A 13,781-nucleotide genomic window follows, 5' to 3' on the forward strand; every position below is an offset into this window, starting at 1 on the left:
CCTGGATCTTCTGTTACTTCCTGTGTTTGATGTTCCACAAAGTTCAGCATCCCAACCAGGACAATCCTGCACTATCGTGTAAAATATTTAAAGAGATCCAGGAAATACCTCCTCCATGACGTCGTAGGGGCCCTATGGGGTTGAAGCATGCGAGGCATGCACACCAACAGCTAGCCTGAGGCCTGCTAAATAGGTTTTAGATAATTTTATCACACAAGGCCAAATGCAAGCAACAGTTGCCATGTTAGCTAACGCTGCTTCAGAAAAGCATTCAGGAAGTTATGCCAATGATTTCAGTCTTACAAGCATGTTTTCAATAAAGGAAAAGATGTTGTTTGAGAACAATCTTGTCATTTTAATTTTATAAAATGTCTCCTTGACAGTTCAGCTTGGCGTCACAAAGTACTTTTTCACATCATGATAAAATGAACATGTAGCATGTGTGTGGAAAAAATGTCAGTTGTCTTAACCATTTGCTAAGGATGACATCCCTTATCACACATTCAGGACTGTTTCTTAATCCCACTCCTGCTCAGTTTCTGACCCCTACCCTTCTTTGGCAGAGTGTACGTTCTTCTGCCTTCACCCACAAACACTAATTAAAACATCACCACATTATTTTAGAAGCAAGGAGGTCAAACTTGCAACAAAATAGGGAATGTGATATTATAAAAGACAGTCACAACAGTACACAGGTAATAAAGCTAATGAGGTCATAATAAATGTTGATAAAATGTTAATATGTAGTATTTGATGAGAGCTGCTGAGCCTTTTTAGTGAATGTATACTGTAGTGACAGATGTTTTGTAATCAGTTCCTAACATTGATTGTATTGCACTTTCCTCATTTCCTTATTGGAAAATCATGTCTGACTGAGAATGAATTGATCCACTTTTCTATGGTATGGTATAAAGCCGTGCTTAATCTTGAATTTATTTGCATTATTTTGTTCCTACCTCTCCAAGCTGAATGCACAGACTTAGTGTGACACTAAAACCAAAACTGAAACAAAAAAAATAACTAAATAGAAAACAGCACATGTCTGTTGTGCAGCCTGGAGGGATAAATGGATGTTGCCATGGTCGCAAGGATCCATCCAAATCAACCCAAGAAAGGCCTTGTCACACTCCTTTGAAACCAAACCTGTTTTTCATTCTAAGAATATGACGCAAAACCCCAGGAGCCAATGAGTGGCTAGAGGAGCAGAAACCTTGTGATGTTTCCACCACAGGCAAAAACCACAGAAAAGACAGATGCGTACAGCATCAAATGCCATTGTATCTTGTCTTTCTCAGGTGCTTCACAGAGTTATGTCATGTCAGATAATATAGTAGGAAAAAAAAAGAACACATAAGAATGGCTTCAACAGAGCTAGAAGATCCCTCGAAGCGACATCTAAAGGACGACTGATTCGACCCTCTGAAGGTTTGTAGACCAATAACACAAAAAACCGATGGATTAAATATCAAAACACTTTCACAGTCTCTTTCTTACAGTCAGGCTTATTCTATTGCTTTAGAGCGCAGCAAAATTACTAAGGCTTTACTAAATGAAAGGATGCATCCAATCAGGTCTGCTGACTAACATTACTGCAAGGGTTGACAATAATAAGAACCCGACATTAGTTCTCAGCAATGTTACTTTTTCCTGATGACCACAAAGGTTTCCGTCCAGCCTCGTGTGTTACATAAGAAACACTTTCAGCACCAATAAACAGCAATAATGTTTTTAAAGTCAGCAGTAAGCCCAGATCCAGTTCATGGTCTTTACGCAAGTATGATGCCAATCCCAAAATGAAACTAAAACAGTCTCAATTAACGGTAGCATGCTTTTGTTTCTCTTGGCAAAAACACAAAGTAGCTGAAAAAACTCCCTGGAAACACACCGTCTCCCCCCTGCTCGGTTCTTCCTGCATCAAACTGCTGCTACCCTACCATCTCCCTGCTCAGTTACAACGAGTAGGGAAATGTTTAGTTTGTAACACAATGCACTAAATGACTGACTGTGAAGTTTGGAGGAACAGATAAAATAATGTAAATGAGTCAGCTCCTCAATCCCAATATCCTGCCTCAGTACTCAGACATGTCTGCTGGCCTTAGTCTGCCTTTCTATGTCTTTATTAATAATACATTTATGTCTGATGAAGTCCAATATCTCATGTGGCTTTAGAGCAACATAGATAGGCTCTAAAACAAATTAGATTTGGTTGGATAAAAATCTGAGCAAAAAAATATATACCTCAAACTTTACTTGTTGAGCCAAGCAGATGAAACAAATGTGCCTTACTTTTTATGAAGTAAAGAAAAAACTTCGTCAGCATTAGCAGCCATGTTAGTGGACATAAATTAACTATCATCATTTTTTATTCATGGCCATTATATCAAAGTCCAGAAATAGCACTGTAACCCACCCTGTTCTGTCCTCAAAGGGAAGGGCAGAGTATAAACTGCCCACAGAACAGCAAACATGGCTGGCCACACCTTCAGAGCGGATCGGTGTTACTTTGTGCTCACACAGGTCTTTAGACGAAGCTGAGAATCAGAGAAACATAGCGTGCCCAGACACAAATATGGTTCCAAGCTCAGTCACAAAGAGAAACCGACAACATGGCTGCTTCATAATGAGAGAGCGGAGGCTTAAAGCATGCTTCTTCCAGGAACTGTAATTCCACACACTCTCGGGGCATCCTGCATTATTAAGTGTAACACAAAGGCAGCTTTGCAAATGGAGGAAGAGGCACATGCACTCTGATCCGCCCAGACGTTAGATTACAGACACCAAACTGTAGACACGTTGTACAGATTGAGAGCAAGCGATGGAGCAAGGGTATAAACTCGGCTCTGTTGTTTTGATGGTTAAGACAATTAACAGTTGAAGGCTTATTATACTAATTCTATTATTCAGGTCAATCTAAAGTAGAAAAGAGGTGAAAGAACATTCAATAATTTGTTTTCTTTGAGGCATGGAAATTGCTGCAAGGAGTGAACTTTGAATCTTCATATAATATGGAGATTTCCTGTATTTATAGTAGTTAAGCTGACATCTAGTGAAGGCAATAACAATAAAGTTATCTTAAAATTGATTTCCTTGAATGTAAAAGTATTATGGCCTCAGTCACAAAAGACACCATTGCAGATCATTTTATCTAATAACCTATAATGTCTGGAATGCATAGGAGAAGGCCCATTTTAATCTCTGAAAGCTGCGTTCATTTCTCTGTTTGTTATACTACCAGTTTCAAAAGGCTTTTTGAAAAGATTAGCTTTGATTGTAAAATAGCAGTTTAATAGCACTTAATGTTCTTGGACCTCAGCTTGCTGCTGTAATAATATCAATAAGAAATTGAAGTTTTCATTGAGCTCATATTTGTTCATTTTTAATTAAATTTAACATCCTACTTCTAGTTCCCAACAGCTGTCCAGGTTTTTATAAATTGACAACTTAAATTTTCTGTTATTTTACCAGTTAATGCACTTTTTTTTTTTTTACTGCAGCAGCACCATTAAATGGCATGCACAGAACTTCACTGTTTCCACAATACCAGCAGAGACATCTGTAGCTGGAATGATGAAGTAGGGAATGTGACATCAGCTGGCTGCTCAAAGCAATAAGAGAGCAATAAAATTCACAACAAACATATGCGCAAATAATCAAAGTGTTATACAAGCATTTGTTTCATCTCTTTTCCAAGTTCTGAACTATGCGCAGGAGTTTTAAATCAATCATACAAAAAGAGAGCAGTAAATGGTTTAGAAAATGCTTCTGTACTCTGTAAATTAACCAAAACACAAAACAAGTTTGTGAAACTGCCTGAAGAACTACTCAAACACAGACCTATTTTGCAAGGAAAGGTTTGACCAGTTGCAGAGCCAATACTTTCACAAATATCCAGATAAACACACTGATATCATCTTATTTTTTGAAAATAACATGAGCATATTCTAAATCAAAGAATACAGCATGCACTGATCCCAAAAAACAGGCAGTGTTTCCCCTGTCGTTATATTAGAGGGGCACACCACCGCTTCAACAATCCGCTAATAAACCCCTGGTTTTCATTCTCTAGATGTATCCTTTGTTTATTTAATACAAGTGAATTTCTTGCCCTTTTATTTTTCCTAGCCCTTTCACGTCTTTAATATGACCACCCAAATATATTAAAAACATGTTTTTTCCCCTAAAAAATATGTCATTTTTAAAATAATTTTACTGTCGTTTTAATTCTTACAGACTGATATACATTTTTTCACCAACAGATTTCCCTGAGTCCATTTATTTCCATCTTTCTTTTTTACATTCTCAGTCACTGTATTGTCTTTTACCATATTAATAATATTGTTAAAGTAAACTGTCAATCAAAGGTGATTTCTGTCTTGATTAAGAGTTCAGTGTTGATAAATGTCAATGTTTTGCTCATGTTTCATGTGGGATTTTTAAACTAAAGCTTCATAAACAAAGGACCTAAATCAGCATATTTTTAATAAACTCTTGAAAACAAAACTGATAATTTGACTTAGTACTAGAAATAAATTTGATCATCAGTCTGGGGTGTTTTATTTTTAGACTTCTAAGGGGAGAGTGATTTGGCCCTCTGAACTGTAGAAATTCCAATCTATCTAAAAATGAAAAATTAATATATTTTATGTATTTCTTTTCTGTCAACTAAAGCTCCTAGAAATAAATCGGAATTGTCCCAAATGTAAAAAAATACAAAAAACAAAAATATAAAACAAAAAATATATATAAGCACTACAAAGAACTAAATTATAACATAGGAAAATTAAACACAACAATATATTTAAATTAATGACAAAATGCAACATCATGCAAGGGGGAATTATGAATAAAATAAAACCAGATGAATCTGTTGAGCTGGTTGACCTTGAGCTAGTAAGTGGGAGCTCTCTAATGTTTCAAGCTGTCCGTTTTAGACCTTGGACACCGATGTGTTTCACCATCTATAGAAGTCAAAGAGCACTGGCCAGCAGCCCATAAACTATTTTAAGTCATCCTCTCCTCTCGGCCTCAGCAATGCTGTTCCTTCACGGTATGCTTTGCATATTCTTGCCAATAAAGTACAAGTTACACGGCAGCAAGTGTATTTGGTTTTGAGTCATTACTGCTACTGTGTCCTGACCTCGTCAAGTCAAGCCAAGATACATGCTATTCATAAAATCCATAATCTGTAAAAACATATGTTATTGTTGCTTAAATAGATCACTGATATATCAATGCTAGTCAAAAAGATTTTGTAAAAAATAATTAGTTCAGACATGAGTGTGGCAGATATGCACCAAACTGACTGGCAGATCATTGTTTGAGCTGAATACAAATCAAAAAAGGGCTGGCATACATAAAATAGCATAATCTTGTAATTGTATCCCATTCTGTTGGATTTAAAACCACTACCTACATCAAAAAAACTGCAGTTCCCTTATATGTGTTAAAGTCCTAAAAAAAAGGCTAATCTGAATCTGCAGGTCAGACTTCTATAATAATCATATCTTTATAATCATTATATGCACCTTAATAAGACAACCGCTGAGAAAAACAGAACTTTTACACAGTATTTCACAGTTTCTCAGAAGGTCTTGTTGTCCTACATTAGCAAGATGCATGTATGTAAACGACACACATGGTTCCCAAATAAGAACCCAGTAGTCTATAGAAGGGTTATAGAGATAGTTTTGCTTCTACGGACATTCAGACGGGTAGCAGCGCCAGCCACAACTGCTTTAAATCAATACTGAAAGAATCGTGTGTGAGATGAAGTCGTTTTAGCCGTAAAGTTTACTAAGCCATAAAAACTGGAATGCTGTTTTCCAGAAAAACGCTAATTGAAATGGCCTGTTTCTGATTAATTTTTACATAACATGGCACAATACAATACAATCTTTATGTTTTTAACCACGTCACAGTGGTGGCACATGCACGACTTACAGCAGGAAATTACTATCTCATCTGTGTGCGCATAATGTCTGCATGCCTAATGAATATATGAGAATGTTTGCTAACATGGAGTCTGAATTTACAGTTCTTTTTTTGCTCTCTGTTGACTGGAGGTAATCTCTGCAGCTGTTAGTGGTGATCATCACTACCAAACGTTTAAATTTATTTGTACAAAAAAGCTTGTCGCGAAATCATTCAGTCTTTGCTTCCTACTCGTAATTTGCTTTGAATCGAAAACATAGAAAAGCTGAATGATTTCTTACTACAGCGCATTTAGAGGCGGCTAGCGCCTGCAGTGGGAAATGCGCCAGGGAAGACGTGGGATGGTTTGAATTGTGTCGTACAGCATCACGTCATAAACAGCCAGCAGTAAATTAATTAGCAAAGCCTTGGCAACTCTTGTGTTGATCACATGGATTGGGTTTTTCCTGTCAAGCATAATCAGACAGAACATTCATCGACCTCAAACGGTTTCTATAAACTGTCAAATATCTCATCCTTTCGCAAATGTTTAGTCTTGCAATTACTTCTGTAAATTTTAACACTGGTTACCATGCGTATAAACAGCCACATCGCCTATGCAGCCCTTTTTATTTTATGTCAAACAAACTTCTGCACATCTCTTCGAGAACTTTCTCCGTGGATAAACGCTACAGTCCATCATTCAAAGAAAAGTTAAATAATATTTTTATGAGCATGTTTCCACTGCACATTATTGAACTCCAGTGAAGTCAGAAAGACCCCTGACTGCCAATATTAACAGGTCAATCAGAGGTATTGATGCATCAAAATACAGCGCCTCGCAAGATGTGTGAAAAACTGAGGCCCAAGGCTTGAGGTTGACAGCGCTGACAGAGCTGTTCACTTCCTCCGACCACAAAAGCACTGAAAAGTATGACAGCTCTATTTTGGGCGACCTCCTGAAATAAAGAACATTCACAACAACGCTAATAGCTTTCATAGAAACAGCTCGTTGAGTGAGAAAGGATTAACAATAATGTACCCGAGAAACATTTTTCCACACTTCACGTGTAACTGGTGCTCAATGAAAGTATTGTCTGCTCAGTTTGAACAATGAGAAAATCAACAGGAGATGCAAATGCAGACAGACATCAACTGCTTTCCGCATCGATTTTCATTGATAGTCTGAATTTCCAGCAAAGCATGCCGATTCGCTCCCTTAATGTGGAAGCAATGAAAATTATTCAATTATGTAAATGATGCTCACAATGACAGCTAGCACTATATGCCACTGTCTTCTTCCCAGGCTCAGAACCCACCAACCATATGTCAACGTAAAATGAACTTTCCACCACTGTCTCCAAGTTAGTGGAGGAGACCATACAATGTCACTGAGGACAGGTCTGATAGTACCTCACTAAGTTTAAATCTCTAGTGATCATAAAACATCCTACTGCATGCCAACTATCGATTATAGTTGTTTCCACTCAGTAAATAATCAATAATTCCCATGGCTACAAAGCCATAGAAATGGCATTTTACCATTAAGAAACAATACAATAGAATCCACTACCTGAATTTAAAATTTTATATAAAATTAAATGTAATGACATTTAAACAGAGTCTAAAGCTGTTTTTCTATTAGTCTGATTCTACATATCCGGAGTAAAGGTGCTTTAGTTTGTGTATTTCTTCGAAATCACAATACAACCACACAACCTGTTGACTTATTGACAAAAAAGCACAGAGGGATACGAGCAGTGATGCACTGGACAAACCAGAAAGCAACTGTGGTCTTTTTAAGTTGTGTCTTACACAGTATGACATGTTTATGTCTCCTTTACCTGAAAAACCTCCAGCTGTTTCATATGGGTGCATTTAAACATACTTCATACGTGGATTATTACAGCTCTGGTAGTGTTAAATGTTCAATCCAGCATGTTTCTATTTTTCACTCTTGTTTAGACTAACTAAAATGTGTGTAAGAGATGCATATCCTTCTTTGGTTCGATCCATGACGTGAGCAATAAGCATGAAGCAGACTGACACTTCTAACAGGTGTCTAAAACATAACTCACTTCAATAGACAGTTTGTATCTAACAGGACAGAAATTTAGCAACTATCCGAATGAGTTTTGTGCTTAATCATTGTTTAGCTGGTAAATTACAGCATAATTTCTATAAAGCCGACCGCCAACAGAAGAATGCATGAAAATGTTCACAAAATCTGTCAAGTAGGATTATTATTTTCATGAGACCCAGGGACATCAGAAATCAGTCACATATTTCTAGTCCAAGGCAGGCGTCTCCTAAATATGCAGGATGTTGTAAAGTGCATGGAAGGCATTTCCTTGGAGAGAACTGTGGAAATCTCCAAGTCTGAAATGTATTTCATCTTTATCCTTGTACTCACCTATAGTACCGAGACTGGAGGTACGTTGAACACACTGCTTTGGACACGTGACTCGCTGAGCCAAAATCTATGACCTTCACCCTGTAGGGCTGCCTCACTGGGTCCACCAGCATTATGTTCTCTGGCTTTAAGTCTGCATGAATCAGACCCATACTCTTCAGCTTTTTCAGAGCTGTAGCTACCTGCTCAAGCACCGGTCTGATCACCTTCAATGGGAGCGGGCTGAACTTATTCTGCTTCAGGAAATCATACAGATTCTGTTCGAGCATTTCAAATACGAGGCAAGTGTGGTTGCGGTGCTGGAAGCATTCAAAGGCCCGCACCAGGTTGTGCTCATCAGCGTTCTCCCCACTCAGGCGAGCGAGGATGCCTACTTCAATCTGACCCTGCCGTGCGTATGAAGGGTGGTTCTTCAGGATCTTCACAGCCACCACTTCACCGGTGCCCCTCTTCCAGCATTTTACGACCTGTCCGAATGTGCCGCGCCCCAAGAAATCCAGCACTTCATAAGTATTCTTCATGGAACACAGGACTTCGTGCTGTACTACCTGATAGTCCCCATCCGCTCCTCCTGTCCCTCCAGTTGCACATACACCTCCATGCCCTACACCCTGTTTGGAGGGGCCTCCTCCAGCCCCAACAGCTGTCGGCGCTGTAACGGCTGCATTCCCCACATTCGTCGTTTGCAACATGGCAGGCAACATTGACAGTTCCTCCACAATCTGCATGGTGCTCCCTCGGTTTTCCAGCTCCTCACTTTTACGTTTCAGCCCACATCGCTGAGAGCTGTCGGCTGAGTTCAAACCTCCACAGTTCTCTTCTCTGTCACCCTCCTCCTCTCCTCCTCCCTCGACTCCTCCACTGCAGCCCTCTCCCCTTCCTCCTCCTCCTGCCCTTGTTGCTCCACTGCTGCTCCTACTTTCTTCAACCGCCTGATGCTGCTGCTCCTTGCCCTGTGAGTGGACGACCCCTGCCTCCTGTTGCTGCTGGGCCGCAAGCGGGCCTGGTCCCGGTCTTCTAATACCAGGCTGCTGTCTTTGTACGCCACGAACCACAACCGTCTGCACCGGGTACTGCTGGCCTCCACGTGCTCTCAGGCCCACTACTAAGTCTCGGTTCACAAACGAGTGGGCTTGTTTGGTCGGGTGCACAATACCAAGGGTCCTGCTGTTCAGAAAAGTCCGTGGATGTGCCCCCTCATGGTACACACAGCTGCTGGGCTCAACTTTGAGTTTCTTCACACTGCTAAAGGCACTTGTCCGGGTTTGATAAATGTGTGGTGGGTAGACCAAGACTTGTGAGGCCATACCTGAAACAGAGAACAAAGCAACAGGTCATTAGTCCAGAATGTCATTAAAACACACCCAAAAACAAGCAACAGCATATGAAGGGTAATATATAATGCAAGAATTGAGTTACTGTTTTCAGGATGTAAAGGTCTCTTAGTTTCATTTTCTGTGTTTGTTTAATCAAGTTCAAATGTGAGTTTTGTTTCCAGTTCAGTCCTATCATATTTGGCGTATTAAACACTCAGGGTTGTTGGCTGTAGATGCAGACATAAATAATAACAGCCTTATCTATTTGTTCGTGCCGCAGTTGGCACTTTAAACATTTATGTCATACTTATTTCATTGAAGGAGTGCTTGTAGAGGAGAGCATGACACCTTCAGCAGTATGCCGTACCGACTGTATTCCCACCAACACCTCCACACAGCAGATGACTAACTTCACAAAGGTTTGTCTGACCTAATCCTGCCATTTTTCATGCATCCTACAACAGGTTTCTAGGCAACCGATGATGAGAGCATAAGAGGTAGACAAAGAGACTAATACAAACTTAAAATCATCATTAGGCCCACATGTCTAATTACATGAGGCATGCTTTATTCTTATACTCTTTTTTATAATCTGAGTGTGTGTGTGTGTGTTCTTGTACTTGTTGATGAGTGAGAACCAGTTTTCGTATTTGTATCGCAAAGTGAGGACATTTTGACAAAGTGAGGACATTTTCCTGGTCCTCACTTTTTCAAATTCCGTTCTTGGGACAGGGGTTAGGTTTAGGACTAGGGTATGAATTGAGTTATTGTTAGGGTTAGGGTTAGGTATTAACTGGTTAGGGTTAGGGTTAGACACTAAAAATCAAGGAAAATGAATGGAAGTCAATGGAAGTAACCGAAAAGTCCTCATGAAGACAGTAAAACACGGATGTGTGTGTGTGTGTGTGTGTGTGTTTGATCGAATAAAAAGCTCAATCTCAAATGTTATAAGAGCCAAGTTCAGGTTTGTGGGCAAACATGCACACATTCTACTGTCTTTCCTCAAAGGTTATACAAACACTGCGTCTGCGGTGACAGGTTCTCATTTATTGTTCAGCTCATTCAGCCCTTTTGTGGACACAGTAAAACTGACACAACTCTAAGTGTACTCGTATATAAAAGACAAACTCCTACAGAAGATGGACGAATGTATTTTTTGTTTTACTTTTAGAATACTTTATTTGTGACCCTCACCAATCCTGTTGAAGGTTTTACAATTTTGTTGGTTTAAAATCACCACTGAAAATGAACCAATCATGCGTTTCGTGACTGATATTGATTTCCATCTATTTTATTTTTTTTAAGTATAATCTGCTGATTGATTGATTTTGAAGTACTGCGACACATAAAAAGGAATCCCTAACCTTTCTATGATTTATTAAAAATGCTCAGGGTTGTTGTGTTTATAGACCAAAAATGGTGGGAGCCCTTAGTTTTGATACAAGGAATAAGGAAAAAAATTATTTAATATTTGACTTTCCAGTAACTAATCACAGCTGATCTACTGTACTTTGACAAACATCACCAACTTAAGCAAGTCGGGCCAGTTTGTTTGAAGCACCAGAATAATTTCCCTCAAACAAAATGTAAACTTGTGAATACATTTGGGGCTTAGGTCCTCATCAAGCACCCCCAGTAAATTGTAGGAAAAACATATGGCTGGTGGGGGCTGATGGGAAGGAATAAACACATGCTGATGAACGGTTTTAAACAGAATGCACCATTCTGATAGCATGTGCGAACTCTGCTTACATTTCATTGGTAATCAGCGAGCAGAAGTAGACTTGTTTAACAGTATAACTCCTTTTTTGGACTTTGTTGCACAAAGGAATAAAGTCATTACCCTTTCTTGTGAGCTCAGCTCCCCACAGTAGTTTTGAGCAATGACTGAATCTAATAGCACAGATACGTTTACAACTTGCTGCCAAAGAATAATGAGATCTTCAACCCTTTACTAAATATAAAGGTACTCAAGTAAGGCCTAAGAGTTTCCTGGCAGTACTGCAGCTATTATTATAAGAAGCAAAGAAGGGTAGTAAAGTTATTTACCAAGTTTCATGATAATAGTCTGGTTTGAAAATCGTATTTAAAAGAAGCAGCATTACTTTAATAAGCATCCTCTATGCGCTGTGCTGCACTGACCTACTTTCATCTGTGTGTGTGTGTGTGGGGAGGGGTTCAATTATACACAAGCTGCAGGGCTTCAGAAGCTTCCAAACTTTAATCAATACTATATTTACAGATCTATTTTTACTTTTCTCTTAGTCTTTCTGTAGAGTATCCTAAAATAAACCCATCAAGGAGGGCCCACTAGAGTTGTTAAAATGCACTGTGAACTATCTCTTTCACTCCATTCTGAGGAGTTTTGATAAGATACTGTCTGAACAGCACCGAGCGAAATGCACTAAACACTTCAAGTTATCCCAGGCACAGCTCAGGAAGGCAATCCAAAGAGACAAAATGATGATCCTGATTTCAGATGCTGACAGAGAAAGCCAATCAGCATCACAAATGTTTTTATTTATTTTACCATACAGTCTGAAGATGCTTTCTAAAATGCTTCTGATGTGATGGCAGGTTTATAGATTATAGCCTAGCAGAACCGGGTCCTCACCCTTCTACCTAATCAAGCTGGGACGCATTCCCTCTGCGAGTTATTGGTGTTGAGTCTGGCTTCTCTAGGCCCCACAGTTCTGTTTAAACCAAATGCACAAACATTTCTAAGAAATCAGCCCACTGCTTCACCACATTCAAAAGAAAGCATGTCTACAAATTAGAGAAGCTGAAAAGGAAGCCACATAAGAACATAAAGAATATTGTCAGATTCTAACACCAAAACCCCGCATGCAGATTAAAATGTTTGCAAAAAAAAAACTACATCAATACAGCTCAGATAATAAGCCATAAAAATATATATAACGAATGGTTACAAATTCACATTTGCAGACTGGTGGCTGGCTGAAATTTAACAAAAGCAAAAAGAAGGTGACAACCACTTTCATCACAAAGGTAAAGCCTAATAAACAATAGAAAACAAAAAAAAGAATGGGTTACCAGCCGCCATTTTTAAAAAATCCTAATTATTCCGATATTAATTAAAGCCCCTAGATGAAAAGCAGCCAACACAGCAGATTGTTCCACATATTCCTGGTGTAAACTGGGCCTAAGAAAATATTTGGCAGATGACTGCATTAAGGAAGTGCGCATTACAAATAAAGTTCAGCTAATCAGATTGCAAAATAATGGCATTTAAGACGTACAGAATCTTCCAGTTAAACGGTGTGACTGGCACTAAAACGTTCTCATGTAAATTTCATGTTCTCTTGAATCACACTGACATTTCATTGCAACAGTAACATCATTCGTTTTCCCTTCACAGTGGGACAAAGAGTCAGCTGCAAGCTGCCAACTGAAAGGTTAAGTGGATCCACTGCCTTTCTTTTGATCAGACTGTTGCTGTTTGTGTCTGTAACTGAGCCTCCATTGAGACTTGTCCTTTCAAAAACTTTAAATGGGTCTGGGCTCTGTTTCACAGCCTCTAGGTCAGAACACTGGGCAAGTATGTGTGTGTCCACGATGATGTCATGTTTACATCACAGATCTCAAAACTACCTCTGATCATTGAAGGAGAAATCCAGATAATATGGAAATTGAATAGGTTATAAATCAGAAAGATGAGCCTCCTGGGTGAAGTAATGGTTCATTTTTAAAAGCATTGATAAACAGCGAGATGTCAAGATAATGTAAATTGTTTTGCTTCTATTTTCCTGATTTCGTCTTGTGTACTACCTTTTCTATCAAATGGCATTATAGGCTTTTGCTTTAGTACGAAACTGTAATGATGACTCCTTTAACACAAACATGACAACAACTTTGGGTTGGTTAACAAAAAGTAACTGTGGTGGGTTGCAGTTATGTTTAGCAGGGAGATTTGCAATGAGCTTAAAAGTCACACAAAAGAACATCAAGCAGAGAGCATCAGGTACACAGGATACACCCAAAGAAACTGCAAGGCATTCAGAGTAGACTCTCCACACATGGAAGCCATTTTGCAAATCATTCTGAGAAGTTTAGACTGTGTACGCCATGGTGTAGATAAACTCTTAAAACCTACTTTTACTCAACCTCGAGTTCTAAATCAA

The 13,781-nt window shown here is 39.0% G+C and overlaps 1 protein-coding gene across 1 annotated transcript in view; it reads right to left on the minus strand.

Annotated features, from left to right (window-relative positions):
* The window catches only part of hipk3b (homeodomain interacting protein kinase 3b), a 44,304-nt gene that overhangs the window by 24,211 nt on the left and 6,312 nt on the right, over positions 1-13,781 (minus strand). Inside the window, exon 2 of the mRNA XM_047362806.1 lies at positions 8,324-9,632. Coding sequence (XP_047218762.1) covers positions 8,324-9,632 — 1,309 coding nt within the window. The remainder of the gene's footprint in view (positions 1-8,323; positions 9,633-13,781) is intronic.

The sequence above is a fragment of the Girardinichthys multiradiatus genome, chromosome 4 (assembly GCF_021462225.1).
Source record: "Girardinichthys multiradiatus isolate DD_20200921_A chromosome 4, DD_fGirMul_XY1, whole genome shotgun sequence".
In the NCBI taxonomy this organism is placed as follows: Eukaryota; Metazoa; Chordata; class Actinopteri; order Cyprinodontiformes; family Goodeidae; genus Girardinichthys; species Girardinichthys multiradiatus.